Source organism: Scatophagus argus, chromosome 11 (assembly GCF_020382885.2).
Source record: "Scatophagus argus isolate fScaArg1 chromosome 11, fScaArg1.pri, whole genome shotgun sequence".
In the NCBI taxonomy this organism is placed as follows: Eukaryota; Metazoa; Chordata; class Actinopteri; family Scatophagidae; genus Scatophagus; species Scatophagus argus.
The window spans coordinates 21,963,404-21,984,293 of record NC_058503.1 but is presented as its reverse complement, the minus strand read 5'-3'; the positions used below and the strand labels follow the sequence as shown (position 1 = coordinate 21,984,293).

At 44.7% G+C, this 20,890-nt stretch overlaps 1 protein-coding gene across 1 annotated transcript in view; it reads left to right on the top strand.

Moving 5' to 3' along the window:
- The window catches only part of gli2a (GLI family zinc finger 2a), a 73,388-nt gene that overhangs the window by 40,590 nt on the left and 11,908 nt on the right, over positions 1 to 20,890 (top strand). Inside the window, exons 4-7 of the mRNA XM_046403920.1 lie at positions 8,479 to 8,684; positions 11,644 to 11,850; positions 18,962 to 19,163; positions 19,330 to 19,528. Coding sequence (XP_046259876.1) covers positions 8,479 to 8,684; positions 11,644 to 11,850; positions 18,962 to 19,163; positions 19,330 to 19,528 — 814 coding nt within the window. The remainder of the gene's footprint in view (positions 1 to 8,478; positions 8,685 to 11,643; positions 11,851 to 18,961; positions 19,164 to 19,329; positions 19,529 to 20,890) is intronic.

The window sequence follows — 20,890 nt, the reverse complement described above, 5'->3', positions numbered from 1 at the left end:
TGATTTGTGAAAGTCAGTTGTCACTTTTCAATGCTCTCACTCTTTCTCTCTCCGAGAACTTGTGGCAACATCTTCCTATTAGTTGGAGCTGGAAAGAAAGAGCAGCTCCTCTGTTTGAGCTTCAGTGACAAAGACAAGTTTAAATACATCAAAGCCAGACAAGATACACAGAGCAGGAGGGAGACAGAGATGAAGGGAGACAAGCCACATTAGCATAACACAACAGGCTGTTAACATTTCCTCTCCTGTCTCCTTTCCTAACCCAACAATGAGGAGCTCTGCCAAGAAACGTCTCGAGTAAAACTGCCTCGCTGAGAGAGATCCCAGGATAAGACGATGTTGGAAGAAGAACACAGATGCTTCGCTTAAGTAAAATTGGCAGGTTTAACTCTAATAGTAAAATCTATGTGAAACATCGTTAGTATTGGCTACTAAAGTAGATGTCAGAATTTATATCATACTTAATTTCTAAAAAGCTTAAAGCTTTTAAAAACATAAACTCACAGTATATTGGTCAGGACATATAGGTAGGCAGTCCAATTGGTTTTGAAACTTGTATCCTATCTGACCTACAAAGAAACGCTAATTTATTTTCTGACTTTATTACTGTGGCATTACCATAAAGCCTGGCCTTCCTAACATAGCAGGGCCTTCTTATGCTTATCTAAAATATTGGAATCCAAGAAGGGAACCCAGGAGTAAGATCAATAGCGGTTTTGTGAGAACTGTGCTGTTACATTTAAATTCAGCAAGATCAGGTGATACACAGCGCAGGCAGAGCTATTCATCACCTGCAAAGCGAGGGAAAAGAAGGGGGGAGAAGTGTGGCTGTGCACCCGGTTTGTTTTGATTAATGTGATGTGACTCTGACAGAGCGCTCCTACTAATTCATCAAAACCTTGATGTAACCAACTCTTCTCCAGCATGCGACAAATTCACCTAATTACTGTGCGTCGTCCCGGCGAAATGGAACAGGGCTTCGGCGCTGGGCGCTTGGTGGCAGCACTTCGTCCGCGGCTGGTTGCTGTGTGTCAGGGCTGTACTTCCTGTCTGTGGGATGGTGCTAATTTCATATGGAGCGTCTGTCATCAGCATGTAACATAATAAGGGCTGCAGGTCATTCTGTCACAGCTGTCATAAAGCAGATCCTGCAGGCCTCACCGTTTTATTGTGTGCCTGAAGAGGCTGAAAAGGCCAGTGCACAAACCCCATCAGCCCTGTAGCTTGGAGCAACTTTTGTGAGGCATCCTTTCCTGGCTTTCCTTTTATATTTCTTATCAATATATGCAGTTCAATTTAGCCGAAATAAAAGCTTCGAACTGTTTGCCTTTAGCGGTTTATTCAGTTGTCTCCAGTAAAAGGTATGTAATAGTCCTCAACCAGTTTAGCATTTCACCCCTGTGATATTTTCAGGCTAAATGAAAAAAATCAAAATTGAGGCAGCAGATTTTTTTTTCATCCCATGCAATATTCATCTTTGATTTAAAAAAAAAACAAAAATCCTGCTGCCTACATTACCCACAATGCAACTTGGCTTACCTCCCTCATGTAGTAGTGTCTCATTTGGCCTGGAGCCTCTGACCTCATGCAGAAATGAGAAGTTGGCCACAGAGGTCTGGTAAGCTCTTTCTAAACGCCCCAGATTGTTAGTGTTTTGTTTTGCTTTTCTTTTTTTCCATTTTCAGACTTAATTAGATAAACCAACAGACTTTCAGTGTCCTGAAACTGAGGTGTGTGTTTGATTGTCTTCAAACTGCTCCATTCAAAAGCAGTGACAAACACCTTCGGTTGGACAAAATAATATCTGGGGCAATGTGAATTAAACTCACAATATGCATATCACTGGGCTGCAGATGCCATTTGTCAACACATTTCTAAGTTTTTGATCCACAGTTTAAACGTAGTAATCTTTCAGCTGTGGTCTCCCTGCCTTTCATGAACATAACATTCAAGAGAGAAGAAACATGCCATATCTGAACCATCTCTGGAACACATTAGGAAGAGCCTCACGTGGGATGACAGTAGAACTTAAAGACAGCACTTACGTGCTGATTGCTGCATATTGTGGAGTCGGGCATCGTCTTCACGAACCCACAAGCCAGGAAAGCGAGCCACTGTGCCAGCATGTTTGACCGGGTAATTAGCATCCGAAATTCAGCCTTCCGTTCCCAGAACCTCAACGACAACGCAACGGATGAGAAAAACAGATCCCCCGCTCATTCCACAACCCATATTTATGCTTTTTGGGAAGCAGTCGGGGGGCAAATTGCAGCACTGAAAAGTTGAAATATGCCCAAGGTTTTTGTGTGGCAGAGCTGTGGCCTACACCGCCCATGTACACAAACAGATGTGGTCCCGCTCACCAGGCAATCAGCCTGCTCAAGGCCCGCAGCCCCACAGCACGGAATGTGTTGATTAAATACAGTTTTCAGATCAGCCATTTGTGTTGATGTTGTTTTTTCCCTTCATTGTTTTGGTTTGTTTAACATGGAAAGAGGAACAGTGGGGGACAAGAGGGGGTGGATATTTTGACTGTAGTCTGATGATTGGTTGTCGGTGGCTTTGACAGGCATGTTGTTATCTTATGTCGTTGTTTGCTGGCTGCAGCCCCGGCTCATCGTCACGGTCAGTGTTTGAATTTGGATGCTCCCCTGAGTTACAGCCAGGAATGTGCTGCTAAAAAGACAAGAGGCACATCAATCAAAAGACTGCAAAGTTCCAAATCAATAGCCTGAAATTTTCACGGTTTATCGCATGGTCTCAACGTAATTTTCTTGCAATCAAAGAAGACTAAATGGTATGTGACAGCAATGGATAATTACCCTCAGTATAATCCCATCTCATTTAAGTACATTATCCCATCGTTTGACTGGGCCCCTCCTTTGTACACGGTCCTCGATTCTCGGGGAGTACAGTATCAAGTTGTGTCCAAATCCTCAGCATCCTGATCAGGGCCCCAAAAACAACTAAGGCAGGATCTTAGCATGTCCCCTGTGGGGCAGTGTGGTGATTTATCTTGATCGCCTTGGCTGCCCAGAAGTACAGAAGGGAGTGTGTCACATCATAATTCATCCCACCCTGAGCCAGTAGGGAAAATGCCAGAGAGGCAAATTCTAACTTGTTGGTCAGCCAGGAGGGCAGGCGGGCAGGCAGAAAGGGAACTTGAAGTTGCAATGTGGCTTTAACACCTCACCTTGAAAACAGGTTGCATGAGCAGCATCTTGAGGCAGTGAACATGGATAGTTCTGCAGGTCACCTCTTGCAGAAAGATCCATTCAAACTTTTTTGATTTCCCATCACAACGAGATTGGTCGGATTTATTTATGCCAAAATACCTCATATACCATACTGCTTTTTTACACACATTTGAACTAGTTTGAGTGAAGTGTCACAGGTTATTCTTTTTTTCAAACGGCTACAGTCAAATGCTGGGTAAAAAGAGACGAGACATGACTAGTTGTACAAATGGGGATAATGCAGAGTTTTGGACAATTTCTCCACAAAGGTAGTCTGGACTCCTATATCATATTTGGTTCTTCATAAACTTTAATGAATAAACTTCGGTCAGCTACCCATTGAGGATTTTCTTTTAGATGTTGTCACATTCTCCTCAGATGATACTCGTACCTGTACAAACTAAATTACTTGTGCTGGTTACAGATTTGAGCCATGTACTTTTTCAACTCTAATCTGCGGTGTTGGCATTTGGTTGCACACATGATTATGAAAATGTTTGTGGGAGCAATGAAAAAGAGAGTTTGAGAGAGAAGTTTAAACCCTGCATGCTTTCTCTCCTCTGCACACACTCTCAGTTGCTGGCAAAAGTGGGCCTTATTGATGTATTGTTGAGTTCATAAAATTGCAGAAATTGTCCGACGCAGCCAATGTGGCAAAGATGTGAGGACAGGGACTGTTTTATGATCCAACAGACACTTTGTTGGAAGCATTCTGAACCCATTGTTCCCTACAAACCAATACCAAAACTTCACTTTTATCATTTGGCTCTCGTTGTTGGATTGGTGCTACACTGGCTGGAATATAAAAAGGGACTTGCAAAGAAGATAATTTCACATTTCTCCTCACTTCTCTATGAATCTTGCTACAGTCTGCCCCCGCCTGCAATCTAATGTACATGCACTGTGGTATGCACTTACTCATAGGGTTACTCATATGCTCAACAAGCTGTACCATGTCCAAATCACTTTTTCTCACAGCATAGTTTTAACAATGGAACAACAGGGAGTATGTAATCACACAGTAGAGAACACACAGAAAAACAGCAATTACCTCGTTGAAACCATGTCATCTACTGAGTCGCGTTGGCTTCCCACCCCTCCGTCTATCCATATTTCTCCTTGTATCAACCTAACAGGCAGAAACTTCTAGCACTTTTATTGTCAGCAATGAATAATGTAAGTATTGTTGCTGTTTCTTAGTCAGTTTAGTGTTCAGGATGGAAGTTTCTTTCAAAGCAGCCACTGATGAAGAGACAAGGCTCCGGGGCCCTCCAAAAGCTTCTGATTCAGGCTCTGACTGAGGTCTCTGGAAAGACGCACAGACTTCAAGTAACATCTTGTCAGAAAAAGGGTGGATCGACAAGGCTTCAATAATGGTACCTGCCAAATGGGACTGTTATTTGCAGCTTCTTGACAGGCAACAGCAGTAAATTTCACCTTATTATCAGGGCCTCACAGACACGCTTGGTCATTTGAGTGATTTACTACAGCCAGAGTGATGTGAGTGTCGGCACCCTGATTTGTTGATGGATGAAGCTGAAAGTAAAATGTTGCAAAATGGTTTTGGTAGGTGGAGCATGGAAAGAGGCCATGTTGACTAGAATCAGAGTTGAATTTATTTTCAAAGCAGGTTCACACTTGAACTTTTGGTTATGTTTTTGTTCATGGCTCATATTGTCATATCAGCAAACATGATGAGACTACTGTCTCTAAAAGACGAGGCTGGCGATGTTCTACGCTTTTCTTATTGTCAACACGAGACCATGAGACTTCACTGCGGCAACAACAACCGCTCATAGTCGAAGGCGGACCCCTCCGTGCCAAAGAGCTCTATTGGTATACCTTGCTGTTAAAGAACTACATCTTCAGGAGGAACTACAGGGTGCAGCCATTGTACAATACATTAACCATACACTATTTTCATGAAACTTAAATCTAACATACATTGCAATCCATTTTTAAATCCATATAAATCCAGGATGGACGCAAAGATGAAATATGCTGAACAGGAAGCATATTTCTCTCCGTTGAGGAATCATACTAAGCTATATTGTGTTACATCTTTAGGCTTTAGCTAAACACAGGAGATCCCAGTATGCGATTACTTAGAGGAGTCTGATAAGAAAGTCAGCCAGCACCAGTGCCAGTTCACCCAGGTATCCCTCAGTGAAGCACTAATCTGCAAAGGTGCTGCCAAGCTCTCTGTATGCCGCTCAGAGGCGGACCGAGGGAAGCGTGTTTTTGTGTATGGAGCGTCTGTTTCTTCTCACTTCTCCCCTCCCGCCCAGAACAGAGGGCTCTTTATGGTTGTTTGTAGGGGAAGAGTGGGCTTGACGGCAGAAAGTTGGCCCTCGGACAAGGCCAGCAGTCTGCAGGCGCTTACTGGAAATGGAGCGAGGGCCGAGGCTCTCGGTTGGTTGGCTCGGCCTGAGTTGGGCAGGGCTGGGCCGGGAGCAGGTTGGCGTCCGCACAGAGACAGTGAATGAGAGACTGAGCAGGGAAGCTGAAGGGAGGATGGTGGGGCTCTGCCAAGCGGTCTTGCTGGGGCTCAGGCCCACCTTTCATAGCCACAGCCAGTAACTACAACAAGGACCAGTCACACTCATTTTATCTGAGTTAAATGATTTGACACCCCTGACTGATTTCTTTCAGATGGATCAACACACAGACGTATTATCATTTCAGTATTTAAGCTTCTCTTACTATTCACATACCTGGAAACATCAATTATAGGTTTTGGCATGAGTATTTTGTAGTATTTTGGTTTACACTCTGTCCAGAGGTTTGAAATGTTGAGTTTCATTCAGTCAAAGAAACGAGGTGCAGGCCCGAAAGACAGTCGTGCTGAGTCATAAAAAATTTGTTTGTGTCCATGTACGTGAATCCTCTAAATATTTTTTTGTGATGACTGTTTGCTGTGATACCACTTTGCCGTATGTAATTAAGTAACGTTAATGAATCATGTTTCCATGTGATCCTGGCATGCTTTTAAATTTACCATTTTCTTACACATACACACACATGCTGCACACCCAGCATGCATTGGATGCTGCCAAGAATCAAAACCACACATATAAACACTCATATGTGTTCACAGCAGCCATCGAGCTGCTTGAGTGTCAGCCTAAAAGCATTTGCTCTCAGACTCTCATAAAGACAGCTATTCTGTTATTTTTATTGCATTGTTGTGGCGTACGCGAGAGTCACTGTGGTCGTAATTTCTACAAAAGAATCGCTCCCGATTATGAGACAGATTTAAGTGAAGCAAGTAGTTTGTAATCTTTAACAGATTCCAACAGAGCCACCATACAGCCTCTTAATATTTTAGTGGTGTGGAGCAAAATAACTCAAAGAATCAAACATTAAGAACAAAAATGTTGAGTCAATAGCAAAGAGATCACAAACTTAAGTCGTGTTTCAAAAGAAAGCAACGGTGCTGAATATTTTGCTCATGTCTTACTCTGGTTCTCTGTGCAAGTCCTCCTCTTTCCCCGCTGACAGCATTTCAGTGAGTCATTAGTCTGGGCATTTCTGCTGAAGGGAGGACACATCGGCCTCCATTGGTTCCCTGAGGGTTCATTACCCTCAACCCTCTCCTCTGTTTTTCTAAGGAGAGATTGACTGATGACTTATAGTCTCTATACTTCCATGAGAATTAAATATGTGTTTTTTGTGTCATTGCCACATAGCTGTCTCTTTCCATTAAAACAGTGGTTGATAGGGTCCTCGTTTCCTTATGTGCAACCGATTTTGTGAAAATCTGTACTTTGGTTTGTTATATGTAATCTTGAAATACAAACTGTAGCCTGTTAGCTAAAATGTTCAGAGCTCCCTTGAAAAACACATTTTTAAACTTACTTGAACCAATCCTGCATAAATACACAAGTTTTTTGATTGTTGCAAAATGTGTTCCCTGTAAACCTGGCTCTGACTAATTCTGTCACTGTGTACAACATCTCTCAGGAAAATGAAGGCTGACTGGTGGTCCAGACAGTTGTATCTGCTTTCATGTCACTGTTATAAACTAAATGAATTGATAAACTCTTTTCTCCTGTGTTGTTGTTGCTACAGTCAAGGAAACTGAGAGTAATTTGATTTCTTCATGACACTGTTACCAACAACAACACCACTTGGAAACACTAAGGAGGTTAAGGTTAAAAGTAAAAAAAAAAGTAAAAAAATATGTATCCAGTAATATCAAACACATCCATCTCTCCTTCCTTGTGTGTTATGTGTCCTCTTCTGCAAATGCTTTCTATGTCTTGGATCAGTTTAACTTGTAAGTCAGATGCAGCACTTAAATGTGAATCCCTGCAACTGTTGGTTTTGGTGTTGATTATGTTAAAACTGAAATATATCCTCACTCTGTCATCCAGCCTTTTCTCTATTAGTCGTTGTTCGTCGCACTTAAATGTCTTTCTGAGGGCTGAATTTCTCCCATGTGTTCTTACCACACAGTGCAGGAGCAACAGGCCGCTTATCAGAGTTAAAAAGCACACCAGGTCGGCATGAGTACTAGTGCCCCTTCAAAGGGTTGTGTCACTGCCAGCGGCCAGCAGACATTTTTATCTCAAGTTCAGCCCTTCAGGGCTATTGGGAATTACAACACCCACTTGTCTGTGTTTCTGCAAGAAGAGCCGCCAATTACCTGCCAGAGATGACAAATTTAGTGTATGGGCTGATGTGACCGGCAGGCTGTTGGAGAACCTCAGATAAGGCTTCTTTTTTTTTCTTGCCAAACGTGGCTATAGGCAACTACTTGAGGTTCTGAGCATCCGGTTGCACTCTCTTATCACACACCTTGTAATACCTGATGGGAGAGACCTTGTAGTCCTGCCCACCCAAACAGACAGAAAATATGCCTTCTGGTAGCCTCGCAGTCGAAAGCCCTTGGTCTCAACTTGTCTGTAGCTCCAGGGCTTAATGGAAGAAGGTGAACAAAAGGGGATTATTATGTATTAGCTGTGGGACTCGGGAGGGGAAAGGGTGTAAGTGGATTGGGACTGGAGACACTTTTGTGGAATGACAGAAGTTAAGGCTTGTCTATGAACATACCAGCAAAGATCACTCATGATGATAAGTGAGCACAATAGCGTAATCAAATTAACACAGGCTGCCTCCACTCCATCTCCATCTGTTTTTTGTCTTTCTGTGTATCTATGACCTTCATCCCTTCCTCTCCTCACCACTACTCTTGCTCATTCTCTGTTCCTTATCGCTTTACTTTCCTCCCTCTTCACAGACCTCCAGGACTGACAGGAAGTCCAGTCATCTCAGATATTTCCCTGATCCGTCTATCACCCCATGCAGCGCCCGGGACGGGTGAATCACCGTTCAGCCCTCCACATCCCTACGTCAGCCCCCACATGGAGCACTACCTCCGCTCGGTACACGGCAGCCCCACCCTCTCTATGATCTCAGCGGCCCGAGGACTGAGTCCTGCTGAGGGTAAGATTTACCCCGTATTACATTTGCTCTTTATACAGTCACCAACACCCAACCCCTATCCGACTGGGATAAGAAGCAGGTCTACAGGAGTCGTGGCTAATGTGTCTTCCTGTCCTATCCTGTATGTGATCCACAAAGAACAGTATATTCATCCTGTGGTGATGACATTAGGATTTGACTGAATTTCTGATTCAGCCTCTCAAGTAGAGGGCAAATTTTGGTTACGTTAACACCAGGGTGCAAACACATTTTGATAGTAGATTGAACAAAAACGAGCATATGCACGCCCTTTGGCGGGTGCATTTATGGTACTTAGCTATGGCAAGCGCTTGTGCAAAATGTGAGAAACTTTTCACCTGCTGTCATTGACTTGTGCTTGCTCAATGTGTGAATGACTTCAGTTGCCCAGGCACATGTGTTCCTCCATAAACACTTTGATATCTGTCAGGTTACTGTCACCATCGTGCATTTGCAAGATGGAAACACTCAGCCTAAGTCCTCTTGTGATGTATGCAGTGCACGCAATATGAGGAATGATGTGGAAAGTCTTTCAAATGGTGGTCATTCTGCAGCTGCTTCGACCAGTTAGCATTAAGGAGGTGAGATCAAAGTTGAACGGGTTTAGAATTTATGTATCCTGTTCACTATAAACCAACTCTGTCCGCTTGGCTGCAGCTCACTGCACACACAGTTTACACAGTTGGCTATTGAACCAACACTGATAATTAGTCTTGCACCTTAAACATTCCCCTACAGAAGGTACTGAAACACACCTTTCATCAAGCATGTTCGGGTTTTTTCGATGTGTTTGCATGTTTGTGATTTGTGGGCATATCAGGAATACGCATGGCCGTACATGCAACCTTCCTGTTCAGTCCTACGTATGTTTGGCCTGGAGAAACCATGGGAATTAGCACAGAGACAAATGCACCGTGCCTCTAAGCTATTGAGTTCACACGATGACAGACCTGTCCTCGCTACCCCTGTTCAAACAACAGGTTGTAGAAGTAAGGAGCCGCGGCCCAGCACCCGGCACCAATAAATCACCAAGCACATGCTCCTGGCAAGTAATGCACCCCCCTCCATGTTTCAACAGAAGCAATGCGGAAGAGATGCTGTCACTGATAAAGTGGCAGGGAAGTATGGCACCAAATGGAGGGCACGCCGCAGCTCTGCAGAACATAAATAAAGTCTGCAAAACCATAGAGCTCAGTGGAGCATGTGTAAACCTCTGATAGGGATACCTGGGTGTCAGGAATGTGTTGAAGGTCGTTGCTGTTTGGGATTTGCTATATAAATTACTGTGATTCCTAGTGTAAATCCTTACTAATTCAGTTTAATTCAATCAGAACAGCACTGTCTGACCCAAACTAGAAAGGAAAAGAAGTTTCAAACCACCTCACCTTGTGCGGTTGCTCTTATCGTCTCCTACTGACTCACACATGTGTATCTGAAAAAATATCTGCAAAACTAATCACATGATCATCTGCCTCAGCTCTAAAAACCTATAGAGCTTCTAGCATGGCTACAGACCCCCCAAGACTGTGTCTGAAATCACCTCATATTTACTATTAGTGTGCTACATTTTCCCTCTGCTATTTTACATTAGTGTGAAATTTATGCAGTGCTCTCAGAAATGTGAAGAAAGTCGTGTCTGTAGCTCAGACTGCAGTCTGGAAAACCAGGTGTTGTTTTTGGAGTACACTGCTGCTTTTCATCAGCGTAACTTTTTGTCTGGTTTTACTGGGAGCGTTGTTGCCGTCTCTCATCCCTCTGTGCTCATATGTGAGGACACAAAATGCGTGACTGCGGAAGTGTCAACGTGATCTGGCAGCCGGGGAGAAACCAGAGGAATATGCCCTGTTTGCTGCTGCTGGAGCACAAACAAGCTGCCTGTGGACTGTTGCTACAGCCAGGGTCTAATAGGTTCTGATGGATCCAGACCTTTTTGTTTTACGTGTGCATTTATGTGTCTGTGTCTGTGCACGCAGAGGGTGGGGGAGGCTGTGGTTTTGCTCCCTGAATATCCCACTTGGCCCTCGCCCAGTGATCCCAACCCCCACTTCCCCCAGTGTTTCCACCAGCATGCAAATTAATCCACCATCGGCCCACACCCCTGTCTTCTCTTCTCACCCCAGCCCAGTGCAGCATCGAGGGGGGAGAGAGCAGGAAATGGAGGGAAGGGGGACACAGGCACCGTTAGATGTCAGAAAGAGAGAAACCAATCCATCTCTCACTCTTATAGTTCCTGACACTTTTAAATGTGGCTTTACTGGGTGCAGGTGTTAACACATTTTACGTCAATATTACCTTTGCGCATGCAGCACATTATGAGTGTGTATGTGTGTGTGTGTGCACCTGCACACTATAGAAGACTTCATCCTGTCAAACTTAATGCATACACAACACCAGAGTGCAGGAATGTTGTATCCCCCTCCCCATCCTGCTCCTTCTCTCCCTCTGCTTCCTTTACTCCCTTGAGATATTTTCCCATAACCCAGCAAGCCTCAAAGACATCAGACATCTTTTATCAAAAGCCTCATGCCGCGGGGCATGCACGCAAGCACAAATCTTCAAATCTGTAAAGCAGTGCACTCGACTCCTTTGTTGAGTCCTTCTTTAAACTTTTCTGTTCTCGTGTTTGTTTCTGTCATTCTGTCACGGGGCATGTCAGAGACTGTCACCGAATATATCACTTCATTGCCGAAAAATAAAATCAAAATATATTCTACTCAGCCCCTTTGATCTGTGAAAATGTGGTTAGCATCACTTCATGACTTCACGACTACTGAACTGAAGCGCTACCAGGGACTGCAGTGATCTTGACACAACCTAACTGTGCAGTGCCGTATTACAGGACGAGTACACAGCGAGGATGTTTTTTCTTTGATTTTTATTGTGAGTTGAAAAAGATTTGTTCTCCTACATCTCCAGTTTGTTCCTTCCACTTCTGCTGCAGTGACCCATGAACACCTGAAGGACCGTACCCTGTTCAGTCTCCCCCCTCCACCACCAGGGGCCAACCCCACAGAGTACTACCACCTGATGGCCAGCCAGCGAAGCCCCTACGGTGACCTGCTGATGCAAAGCGGTGCAGCGGCGGCTGCAGCGGCCGCAGCAGCGGCGGCCGCAGCTCATCTGCCGGATTACATCAACCCAGTGGATGGTGAGGATAAGACATTTATAATATTAGAGCTACGCTATATGCATCAATAACACATCAGATGAGAGACACTGCAGGGATGGATTTCCGTAGCTTTTTATCAAATCTTAATCCAACATCAGATGTCGCTGCAACAAGCTAAAATTAAACAATCGTTAATGATCACACAAAATATTAGACTGAAATACATAAAGAGATCAAATCAAAAGCCCTCATCACAAGTTCCGCACATTAAATATACAGTTTAACATCCATCTTTCCTAAATCACTAATTACCCTTAATTCAGCAGTTTCCCTGTTGGAGTTCTGCATTGCAGCTGCCACAAAGCTAACGGGAGCGTCGCCACCAGGTCATACCAAGCACTGTGCTCAGGGAGGCTGTTCAGTGACAGTACAAGACTAAAATAAGTCAGTGTCTGTCTGTCAGTGCAGTCGTGCGTCTGGCAACATGTCAACCACACAGAGTAGACAGACAAAGAGGAGGTTGACTTTACAGACAGTTTCGGCTTAACTGCACTGGAAGCTCAAGTTTTACTTTGACCTTCTAGCAAGATATGATTTACCACCACAAACCTACTGATCTACCAAGATGATATAACAGTATGATATTTTCATGAAAAGATGTTATTAGAGCTGGCACCCCAGTAATACTAAAGTGTAAGCATGTCTTTCATCCTCAGTACAAGAGTAACAGCCAGAATTTACAGCCATCTTGCCTTTTGTTCTCAGCACTAGACATGTTGATGCATCCTCTTATTCTTCCTCTTGAGGATTTTTCATGGAAGAGTTCCCCACATCAAAGCCAGTGGAGCTTTGTGGACTTACACAGGAGGCTTCAGCAAGATGTGGGTGCATTAACACTAAATGCCCCAAGGCTGGGAGCTCATAAAGGCACATGTTACCTTGGACCCTCTCATTTTGATGGTGTTTCAGGTGTGTTTGTTCTCTTATTATGAGTAACATCCTACAAAACAAATCCAGGGTAGCCATAAAAGGGCAGCATGGAGCGATTTTGTCCGTGTGAGGCAGAGGAGTGTTACCCTGAGACCTTTGTGTATGCGCAGTTAAAGCAGGGATTAACCTCATGGGCTGCAAGCACTGTCCACTTAAAGGCAGGGTTGAGGCAGCTTTACACTGACACACACACACACACACAGTGGCACACAAAAAATTTAACAAGCAGGGAAAGCTCACAAACTCGTACACATGTTCGCACACAAGCTCACAGAGGCCAGCCTGTTCTCTCATGCCAGTTAGAACCTCGGCCCTCTATCAAGATGACTGTCAGGCACCAGAGCAGACGTTTGATTTCAGCAGCGAAACGCATCCAAGAAACCTTCAGCCCTTATGAATGGGGAACAGAAAGCGCACAGAGTGGAAAGCTGTCCGTGAAAGTTAGCCTGATAATCAAACACTCCCCTTGGCCCGCTCTGCTCCAGGAGTCCTTGCTCTTTCTTTCATCCCATCCAACCACCCACCCAGGAGAAAAACGCTGCTTTCACCGCCACAGTGCTGCACTCTCCCGAGTCACTGCGTGACACTAATGCGGGAATCCTCACGCGCAGGTAGAAAAACACAACAGAAAGAAACAAACTGAATCAGATACATGACTGTCTGGCATTTAGTCTCTTTAAATTACCTCAATCACTTAGCTAAACACAGCAGTGCTGAAAGGGAAGGGTGAGGAAGGTTGGAGGCCTCGCAGAAACTGTAGACCACCTCTTTCTCCTCCCTCCTCCCCCTTTTTCTTCTCTACCTCCAACCACCTCAGTGAAGACCGCTGTCTTGCTTTACCCACACTTGTTTGGCGAGGCTGTTTGCTCAAATAGCCACAACCCCCACCTCCCTCACCCCCACCGCCTGCTTCAACGCAGCATCCGCACTTGCTGCCACCATCCCCAGCAGCTTTTATTTAGTGTTCTACCGTGCTGAGAGTGATGTGGTCAGGCTTGGGCCACTCTGCCAGTCTGGAGGCTCTTCCATTGCGGCCTCCAGACACAGAGCCCATATTGACCAAGGCGGCCAGCTAATGGTCATCGCGGGCAGCCTCAGCCTGAATCAAAGACCTCATTTACTGCCAGAGCGGGCTGAGGGAGGAGGAGTGATGGTGGAGGTGGCAAAGATGTGCTTCATCCTTTACCGTTAGTTTTGGAAGGCAGTGCAGATAAAAACCCATATTAAAAATCAATTTATGCACTAATATTCAGCAGACCCACCGCAAAAACTGCGAGCCCTCAGTGAACCCATGGTGTGGCTTGGTTCCCGCCTCCACCTCCTACCAGCTTTCCCCCCTCGATAAGTGAACTGCAAGGGTTGAATTGTGAAACACTGCTGCTGTGAAGATGTGTGCTGGTGGAAAAGTAGTGGACACATGCGTCAGTAAAGGTCTGGCCTTACCATTGCACTTATGAATTTTAGGATTTACAGCACACCTCAAGTCAGACACTTAGACACATTTTTCTTCTGAATATATGGAAAACAGCATTTAGAAGTTCCCCCGTGACGCTGTATGACTTCGGTTAGAGCACAAACCTGCCCAGCAGAACGGCTGTTGATCTTGTTTTACTGTGTAAAGATCCATAAGTTGCTTGATGGGTTTTCCCCCCGCAGAATTGCCACATGACAGCATGATGGACAGGACTGCTAGACAAACAAGCTGTAAAAGGCCTCTCTGAAACGCTCAGCTGCTCCTCTAAGTCAGTGTCCATGTCTGTGGTGTCTCACACACATTAATCATTGTCCTTATCTGACAAGAAGCTGAGGGAAACAGACTAGGTTAAAACAACAAAAATACATTTTGTTCCAAGGACACACTGTTAAATAAATATTGATTTCAACAAGTCATTAAATTGCCTTGCATTACTTTCTTGCTTTTTTAAACAGGAACGGGAACATTAGGATCATTTCTGCTGGTTCAACTCTTCTTGAATCACACATACACAAAGCTCGCTTTGAATTATGTATGTAAAAACAAACTCAGTTTTCATCTTCATTCACTGAAATATTCTCCATACACAAATGGAGGATTAATGCCAGGATCAGACAACATGATAACTTATTTTGTTGAGATGGTTAATGTAGTCATTCACAACTTACAAGATCTGTAAAGGTGATCTGAAAGAAGGTGGGACCAACTTCACTGTTTAATCTGACAGCACCAACAACATTATTAGCAGTGTGTCTTTTGTTTTTGTCCATGCAGGAGTCATTTGCTCTCTAATGCAAGAAAATCTAATTCCAGCATTAATGAAAAGACATTTAAGCAGTACCGGTAATTAGTCTTAGCATTGCTACACCACCGCTACTTAAACCATAAGTAAAGTTGCATTATTTTACATGGGGAGGCATTCAGAAGACTGTATATGAATGGGCAGGTATGTAAGGGGTGGGTGGGCAGAGAAATATCAGAACGCCTCGCGGGAAAACGCCGAAGCTCCAGCGACAAAAGCAGCAGCCAAAGTAAAGAAGAAAAAGATTTTAGTGTTAATGCAGTGGAGGGAGATAGATTTGTGTACTGATGTGGTGGTGAGGAGTGAGGGGGTTGAGGGGTGGTGTGTTCCCCTCAGACTGCATACACAAACACTTAACTATATGTTGGTTCATGAGCACATGGTTGGAAGTGTGTGCATAAACACACACTGGCAAACACAACGGTGGCTTTGGGCAGGACACTGGGGGCTCATAGAGGATTCAGCGCAAGCCCCCCCCCCACTAATAAAATTCACAGTGTTAGTATTAGTGAGATTTAGCAGGGAAAATAAACATTTCCCACTCTGACTAAGCCCGGGGAGGCGCTAAGCTGGCTGAAGATGTGGAGGCCTGGGGCCTTGCTGGCATGAAGTCAGGCTGTGGTGTGGTGGTGAGGGGGGGTTAACCAGCATAGAGCTGCTCCCGTTCATCATGGAGGGGGACTTTGCTGAGGCCTGCTTCTCTCCAGACAAGGTCAGGGTTGACGAGCCAAAGATCATCCACTGAGGCCAACAGCTCAGGACACAGAGTTCTCTCTGACTTCATTTGTCCCTTCAGTATAATGATTTTAAAAAAATTCACACCAAAGCCACTAAACATGTTCATGCGGCATAAAGCCACTCTGTCCTGGCTCTATACATTAGTACTGGTGGTAACTTGACCTTCAGCAGCTGGTCGGATGTTCCAGCGGTGCAGTGCTGTCCTGGTGAGGGGCAATCCTGTGTTGTGGCTCCCCTTCTTACACTCCCACAAACTACTTGTCTGCAAAACCCACCCCCCAACTCCAGCAGCAACAAAAGGAATTCTGATTCTGAACATGTTTAATCTGAAAGAAAACAATTCACGTTTTACAGGCCAAAAGACACAGGACTGATCAGCTGCTTGTCAAGAGAGCTTGACACAGCGTAACACTGGTCTGAGTGACGCTTGGCCAAAGCTGGGCATACATGGCACACTTTTGTACATGCAAAACTAAACTACTCAAATTTAAACAAGATGGTAAAGGGAGGAGAAACTCGCTGTGAATAAAGCAAGATGTTCCTCATCTTCATGGCTTTACTGTCAGCATTTTGTTTTTCAGTAAACTCAAGCACATTTTTCTGTTAGCAGAGACTGTTTGTTCGAGCATTCAGGGATGTTTTGTCGCTTGCATTTCATCCTGTAAGTTTGAGGATGTACTGGCGCTGAGCTGAGCTCTTGGCACTGTTTCTGTATCCAGCCCAGACTGCTCCTCATTCAGCTTTTGGTATGACTGTACCATCTCTACTCGCTCAGCTGTCTCCATGAACTCAAGAAGAGGCCAGTGGATTATGAGAGAAGTGGAAACTGCTTGCTTTCACTCATATGTAGGCCATTGACCCAAATCTGAAGCTGAAACTTTCAGATTTTACTTTTCTTTCCTCCAAAAATGCTCATTTCTTTTAGGTAAAGACGATTAGTTTCAACAACTGCAGCCACAACTTTTGTTATGGGATGAAAAGGCTACGTACCAATTCTCTGCAGGGCCTCATATCAACCCTCCATGCGTTCGACACTGAGCGCGAGCTGCTTCTGGGGATTAGAACAACCCTCCAATTAAAGTGTTTTCATTTTCCACAAAGCCATTTCAGTTAAAACAGCACAGGCAAATGCTTAAAATAATCACACACACTCACACACATGCACACTCCTCACTCCCATCCTTTTTGATATATTTTTCTCTTTACTGTAGTGATGTGCACTGGAGCGCCTGTAATTATGACTCTCTATATAAATCCAGATCCCACAATTACAACCAGTCAACGACACAGTCCCACAGAGCAATGGCACACACATACACACACTCACACACATACACATTCACACACATGCCATATTACCGCATACTGCCGTGCCGCCACGGCCTGCGCAACATCTGTTTTCTCACTCCCTGCCGGAACCTGCTCGCCCTTTCAATTACAACCGCCACCTATAAAACACTCCGTTACCAAGCGGTGAGAGTCGTGTGTGTGTGTGTGTGAGAGAAATGAAATGTCTTCCAGGTAAAATTAGGTTAGACCAGTGACATCCATAAGACCAAATGTTACAGCAAGCTTTGTTGCTGGAGGCGTCAAAAATTCTTCTGAGCAGAGGCTGAGGGGGTGGTTTGATGATGGAGGTAGTGGGTGGCGTTTTGGGCACAGAGCCCAGAAGGGTGAGGCAGGCGCCAGGCCACCAGGTTGTGAGGCCCGTTTCCTGCTTTATAAAGGGGAATATTAATACACTTATCTTCCATTAAATCTGTTGGCAAGGCAGAAAGCTCCCCTCACAGAAAATATAGTAAATCCTAGCAGCGGTACGGCTTGCACTGAGCGTTGCTCCATCAGAATAAACTCTTCATTCGTAACAGTCCATGTTCCCAGGTAGAGGAATGTCTGCCTCCCCATCTGATTTTTTTCTGTTCGTCCCCTCCCACCTCCCTCCTTTATTGCATCCTCACACCTCCATGTAGTTAACCAAAGAGGACACATTTATTTATTAGCCTCTCTGTCATCTCCACCAGTCTTTATTCCTTCAGGCCTCCAACTACTGTCGTCTGCCGTCTTGAGTTCCTGGGGGCCTTTTAACGAAGTGCATATGCGTCTGTTTTATGGCTCGCCACCTCCAAACATAATAGTTTTGGAAGTAAGATCCTGGTTTATGGCTGTAGGTCTGGCGCGGTGATTATGGCGGTGCCTGAACTCGTTTGGCTCAAGGCTTTGCAACTTATACCAACAAAGTGTCGGGGATTGGTTTCATATTGAAAACAGTGAGGTTGACATGCAGCAAATGTGTGCTTAGGTGAGTTGTGATGGGCCCATTATGAGTTTCCTGCCTCTCACGCCTCTGGTAATGTCTGCTTTAAGACCTAATTACACTTGTGCACAAAGACCCACATGCCAGTGCTGCTCTCTGTCCCCTCACACTGCAAAGCATCACCTGTTGGTCTCCCAGCATGCCTTGGGTCTCTGTGTAGGAGTTGTCGCTACATGCTTTAGAAATTTAAAAGAAATAAACACACATGAATGATGACTATCAGTATGTATGGAAAAGTAAATGGTTTTCTCTTCAACTTCATGGGAAAGTAGTCTCCACCATCATTTTCCTGTGCTTTTTCTGTGAGTGTATGAAAATAGTGCAACAGCCAGGTCTAGCGGGAGGCCATGAACCCTACCTTTGTGAGTCTGCCTTGTTCTTTTTTTAATGGTATTCTGAGATCAATTTGTTTAAATTGCCTCCATTTAACTTGCCCAAGTACAGCGGTCTGAAAGAGATTGCTATCGTGGTAATTACTGAGAATGATTGGGAGCAATTCATTATGCACAAGAGGATGTGAATGTTAAATAGGGGAGCTGTGTGTCTGTGAGAGCAAGATGCCAGAGATAGAGTGTAGCTTAGCATGGCTGTGACCTCCACTAGAATGCTCAGGGCTGAATTTTTCTAACAATATGGTTCAGCATAAATGCTGGTTTCTGTTGAGGCCTGGTGGAGATTTAATGGCTGGGCCACGATGTACTGCACAGCCATACTGAGCTGTCTAAACACATTTGGTAGCAAGCGGTTGGTTTCTTTTGAAATTGTCCACCAAAATAGCAAAGCCAAGATGGCTGACATCGTCTGTATTGTGTCTCTTTTTGTCTATGTCCAGTATCACGTTTCTCCAGCCCACGGCTGACACCCCGGCTGAGCAGGAAGCGGGCTCTGTCCATCTCACCGCTGTCAGACGCCAGCATCGACCTGCAGACCATGATCCGCACCTCGCCCAACTCCCTGGTGGCCTACATCAACAACTCCCGCTCCAGCTCGGCCGCCAGCAGCTCCTACGGCCACCTTTCAGTCGGAGGGATCAGGTAGTCAAACAGTGCAAAAGAACAGGACATTGTTTGTTCAAATTAGTTGGAATGTATCAAAATGCGATTTTAGTCAGGGTTCAGTCTTTGAATATTAGCCACTGGAGAAAAATCTCCACACAGATTTTCCGCAAAAAAACTTCTTTCCCTTTTCCCTCTTGCTCAGCCCCTCGTTCAGCTTCCCTCATCACATCAACCCCGTGGCGTACCAGCAGCTGCTGTCCCAGCAGAGGGGTCTCAACGCCTTCGGCCACACACCCCCTCTGATTCAGCCGTCGCCATCCTCTTTCTCTGCTCGCCAACACCCCCTCACTGCTTCGGCCATGTCCGCCTCTCACAACAGCTCCAACTCTGAGGCAAACCAGGTGGGAACGAGAGCCTTCTCACAGGTTCAAGGGCATAGACGCTTTCTCTTTCAGTCTGTCTAACCTCACATCATATTCATAAGGAAGGGTAATGTGCAGGATAGAAATAATGTCTGCTACCAAAAGGATGGTTTTTCACTTTCATGTGGTTTCTGATCATTGTGAAAAGTTGTAAGGTGCATCAACTTCAATGAGAACAAGAGCCTATAAAAAATATAAAAAATTTGATCCTGAGGTAGGACATCATGAAGAAAAGCTCTTGCAGTTTACATAGTCTGATTATCACATCGTATCATTTAGCTTTCTCATTCAGTCTGACATCATGTCTGTGTTGTCCAGTTTCTGTTTGGGAGGAGGTTTTGTTTCTGTGTGTGTCAGAATTTCTCTTTACAATCAAATAAATGTGCAGCTTAGATTTAGCTCACAGCTTAGCCTTATGTGAGCTGTCACCCCTCCAAAAATATCATGTTTATAAGCACTAACTCAATGTGTCAGTCAACTAATCGATTGGTTGTTTGGGCACATGAGTTCTGCATTGAAAATGAATCCTAAATGTACAAGTTGTCACGAACGAATTATATTTGTGAATTGTTTCAGGTCAGAAATATGCAGGAGGCCCCCCTCCCCCCGCAGTTCCACCCGTCTTATTTCCTGCTGTCTCCTCGGTCTCTCTTTATCAGCTCACTGTATACACCGCAGACACTCGTAATGTAAACTTCCCACTTAGTGAATCATTCCTCACGCTGCCCCCTTTTTGCACACTGTCTGCTGACACACAATGAAAATATCCAAGACTATATACATGTGTTTATATATATATATATTTATATATATGTTTTTTCATACACTCACACACCCACATACAAGAGACTCACCCCCATTCACACACACTAACACACATTCAGTTTCATTTCTGCAGTGATCAGAACCATATTTCCCTCCTGGTTTTCAGCCAGCTGAATGAATCATTGAGGCCCCCAGAAATGCTGCACTGTAGCGTCTGGGTGGGATTAGGAGACCCCCCTCCAATTTTGAACCCCTCCAGTGAACCTCACTATACACACACACACACAATAATTTATCAGCTGCTTTACATTTTGTATCTTTCCTTTCTTTTCGTCCCCATTAGAGCTTTAACAGGCCTTATGTGTCTGTGTCTCTCTGTCGTCTTCAGAATCTGTTGGCAGATCAAAGACCCTAACCCCCCACAATCCCCCGACCCTGCCGCCTTCCCCCTCTGTAGCGAGGGTAATAATTCCTCTTCTTTCATATTTCCTTGCGGCTTTGGCGATCATAAAACAGTCTAAACTGTTTAGTCTCGGCGGCGGGTCTTGGTCTGACTTATGGGCCGCGGTGCCTGGC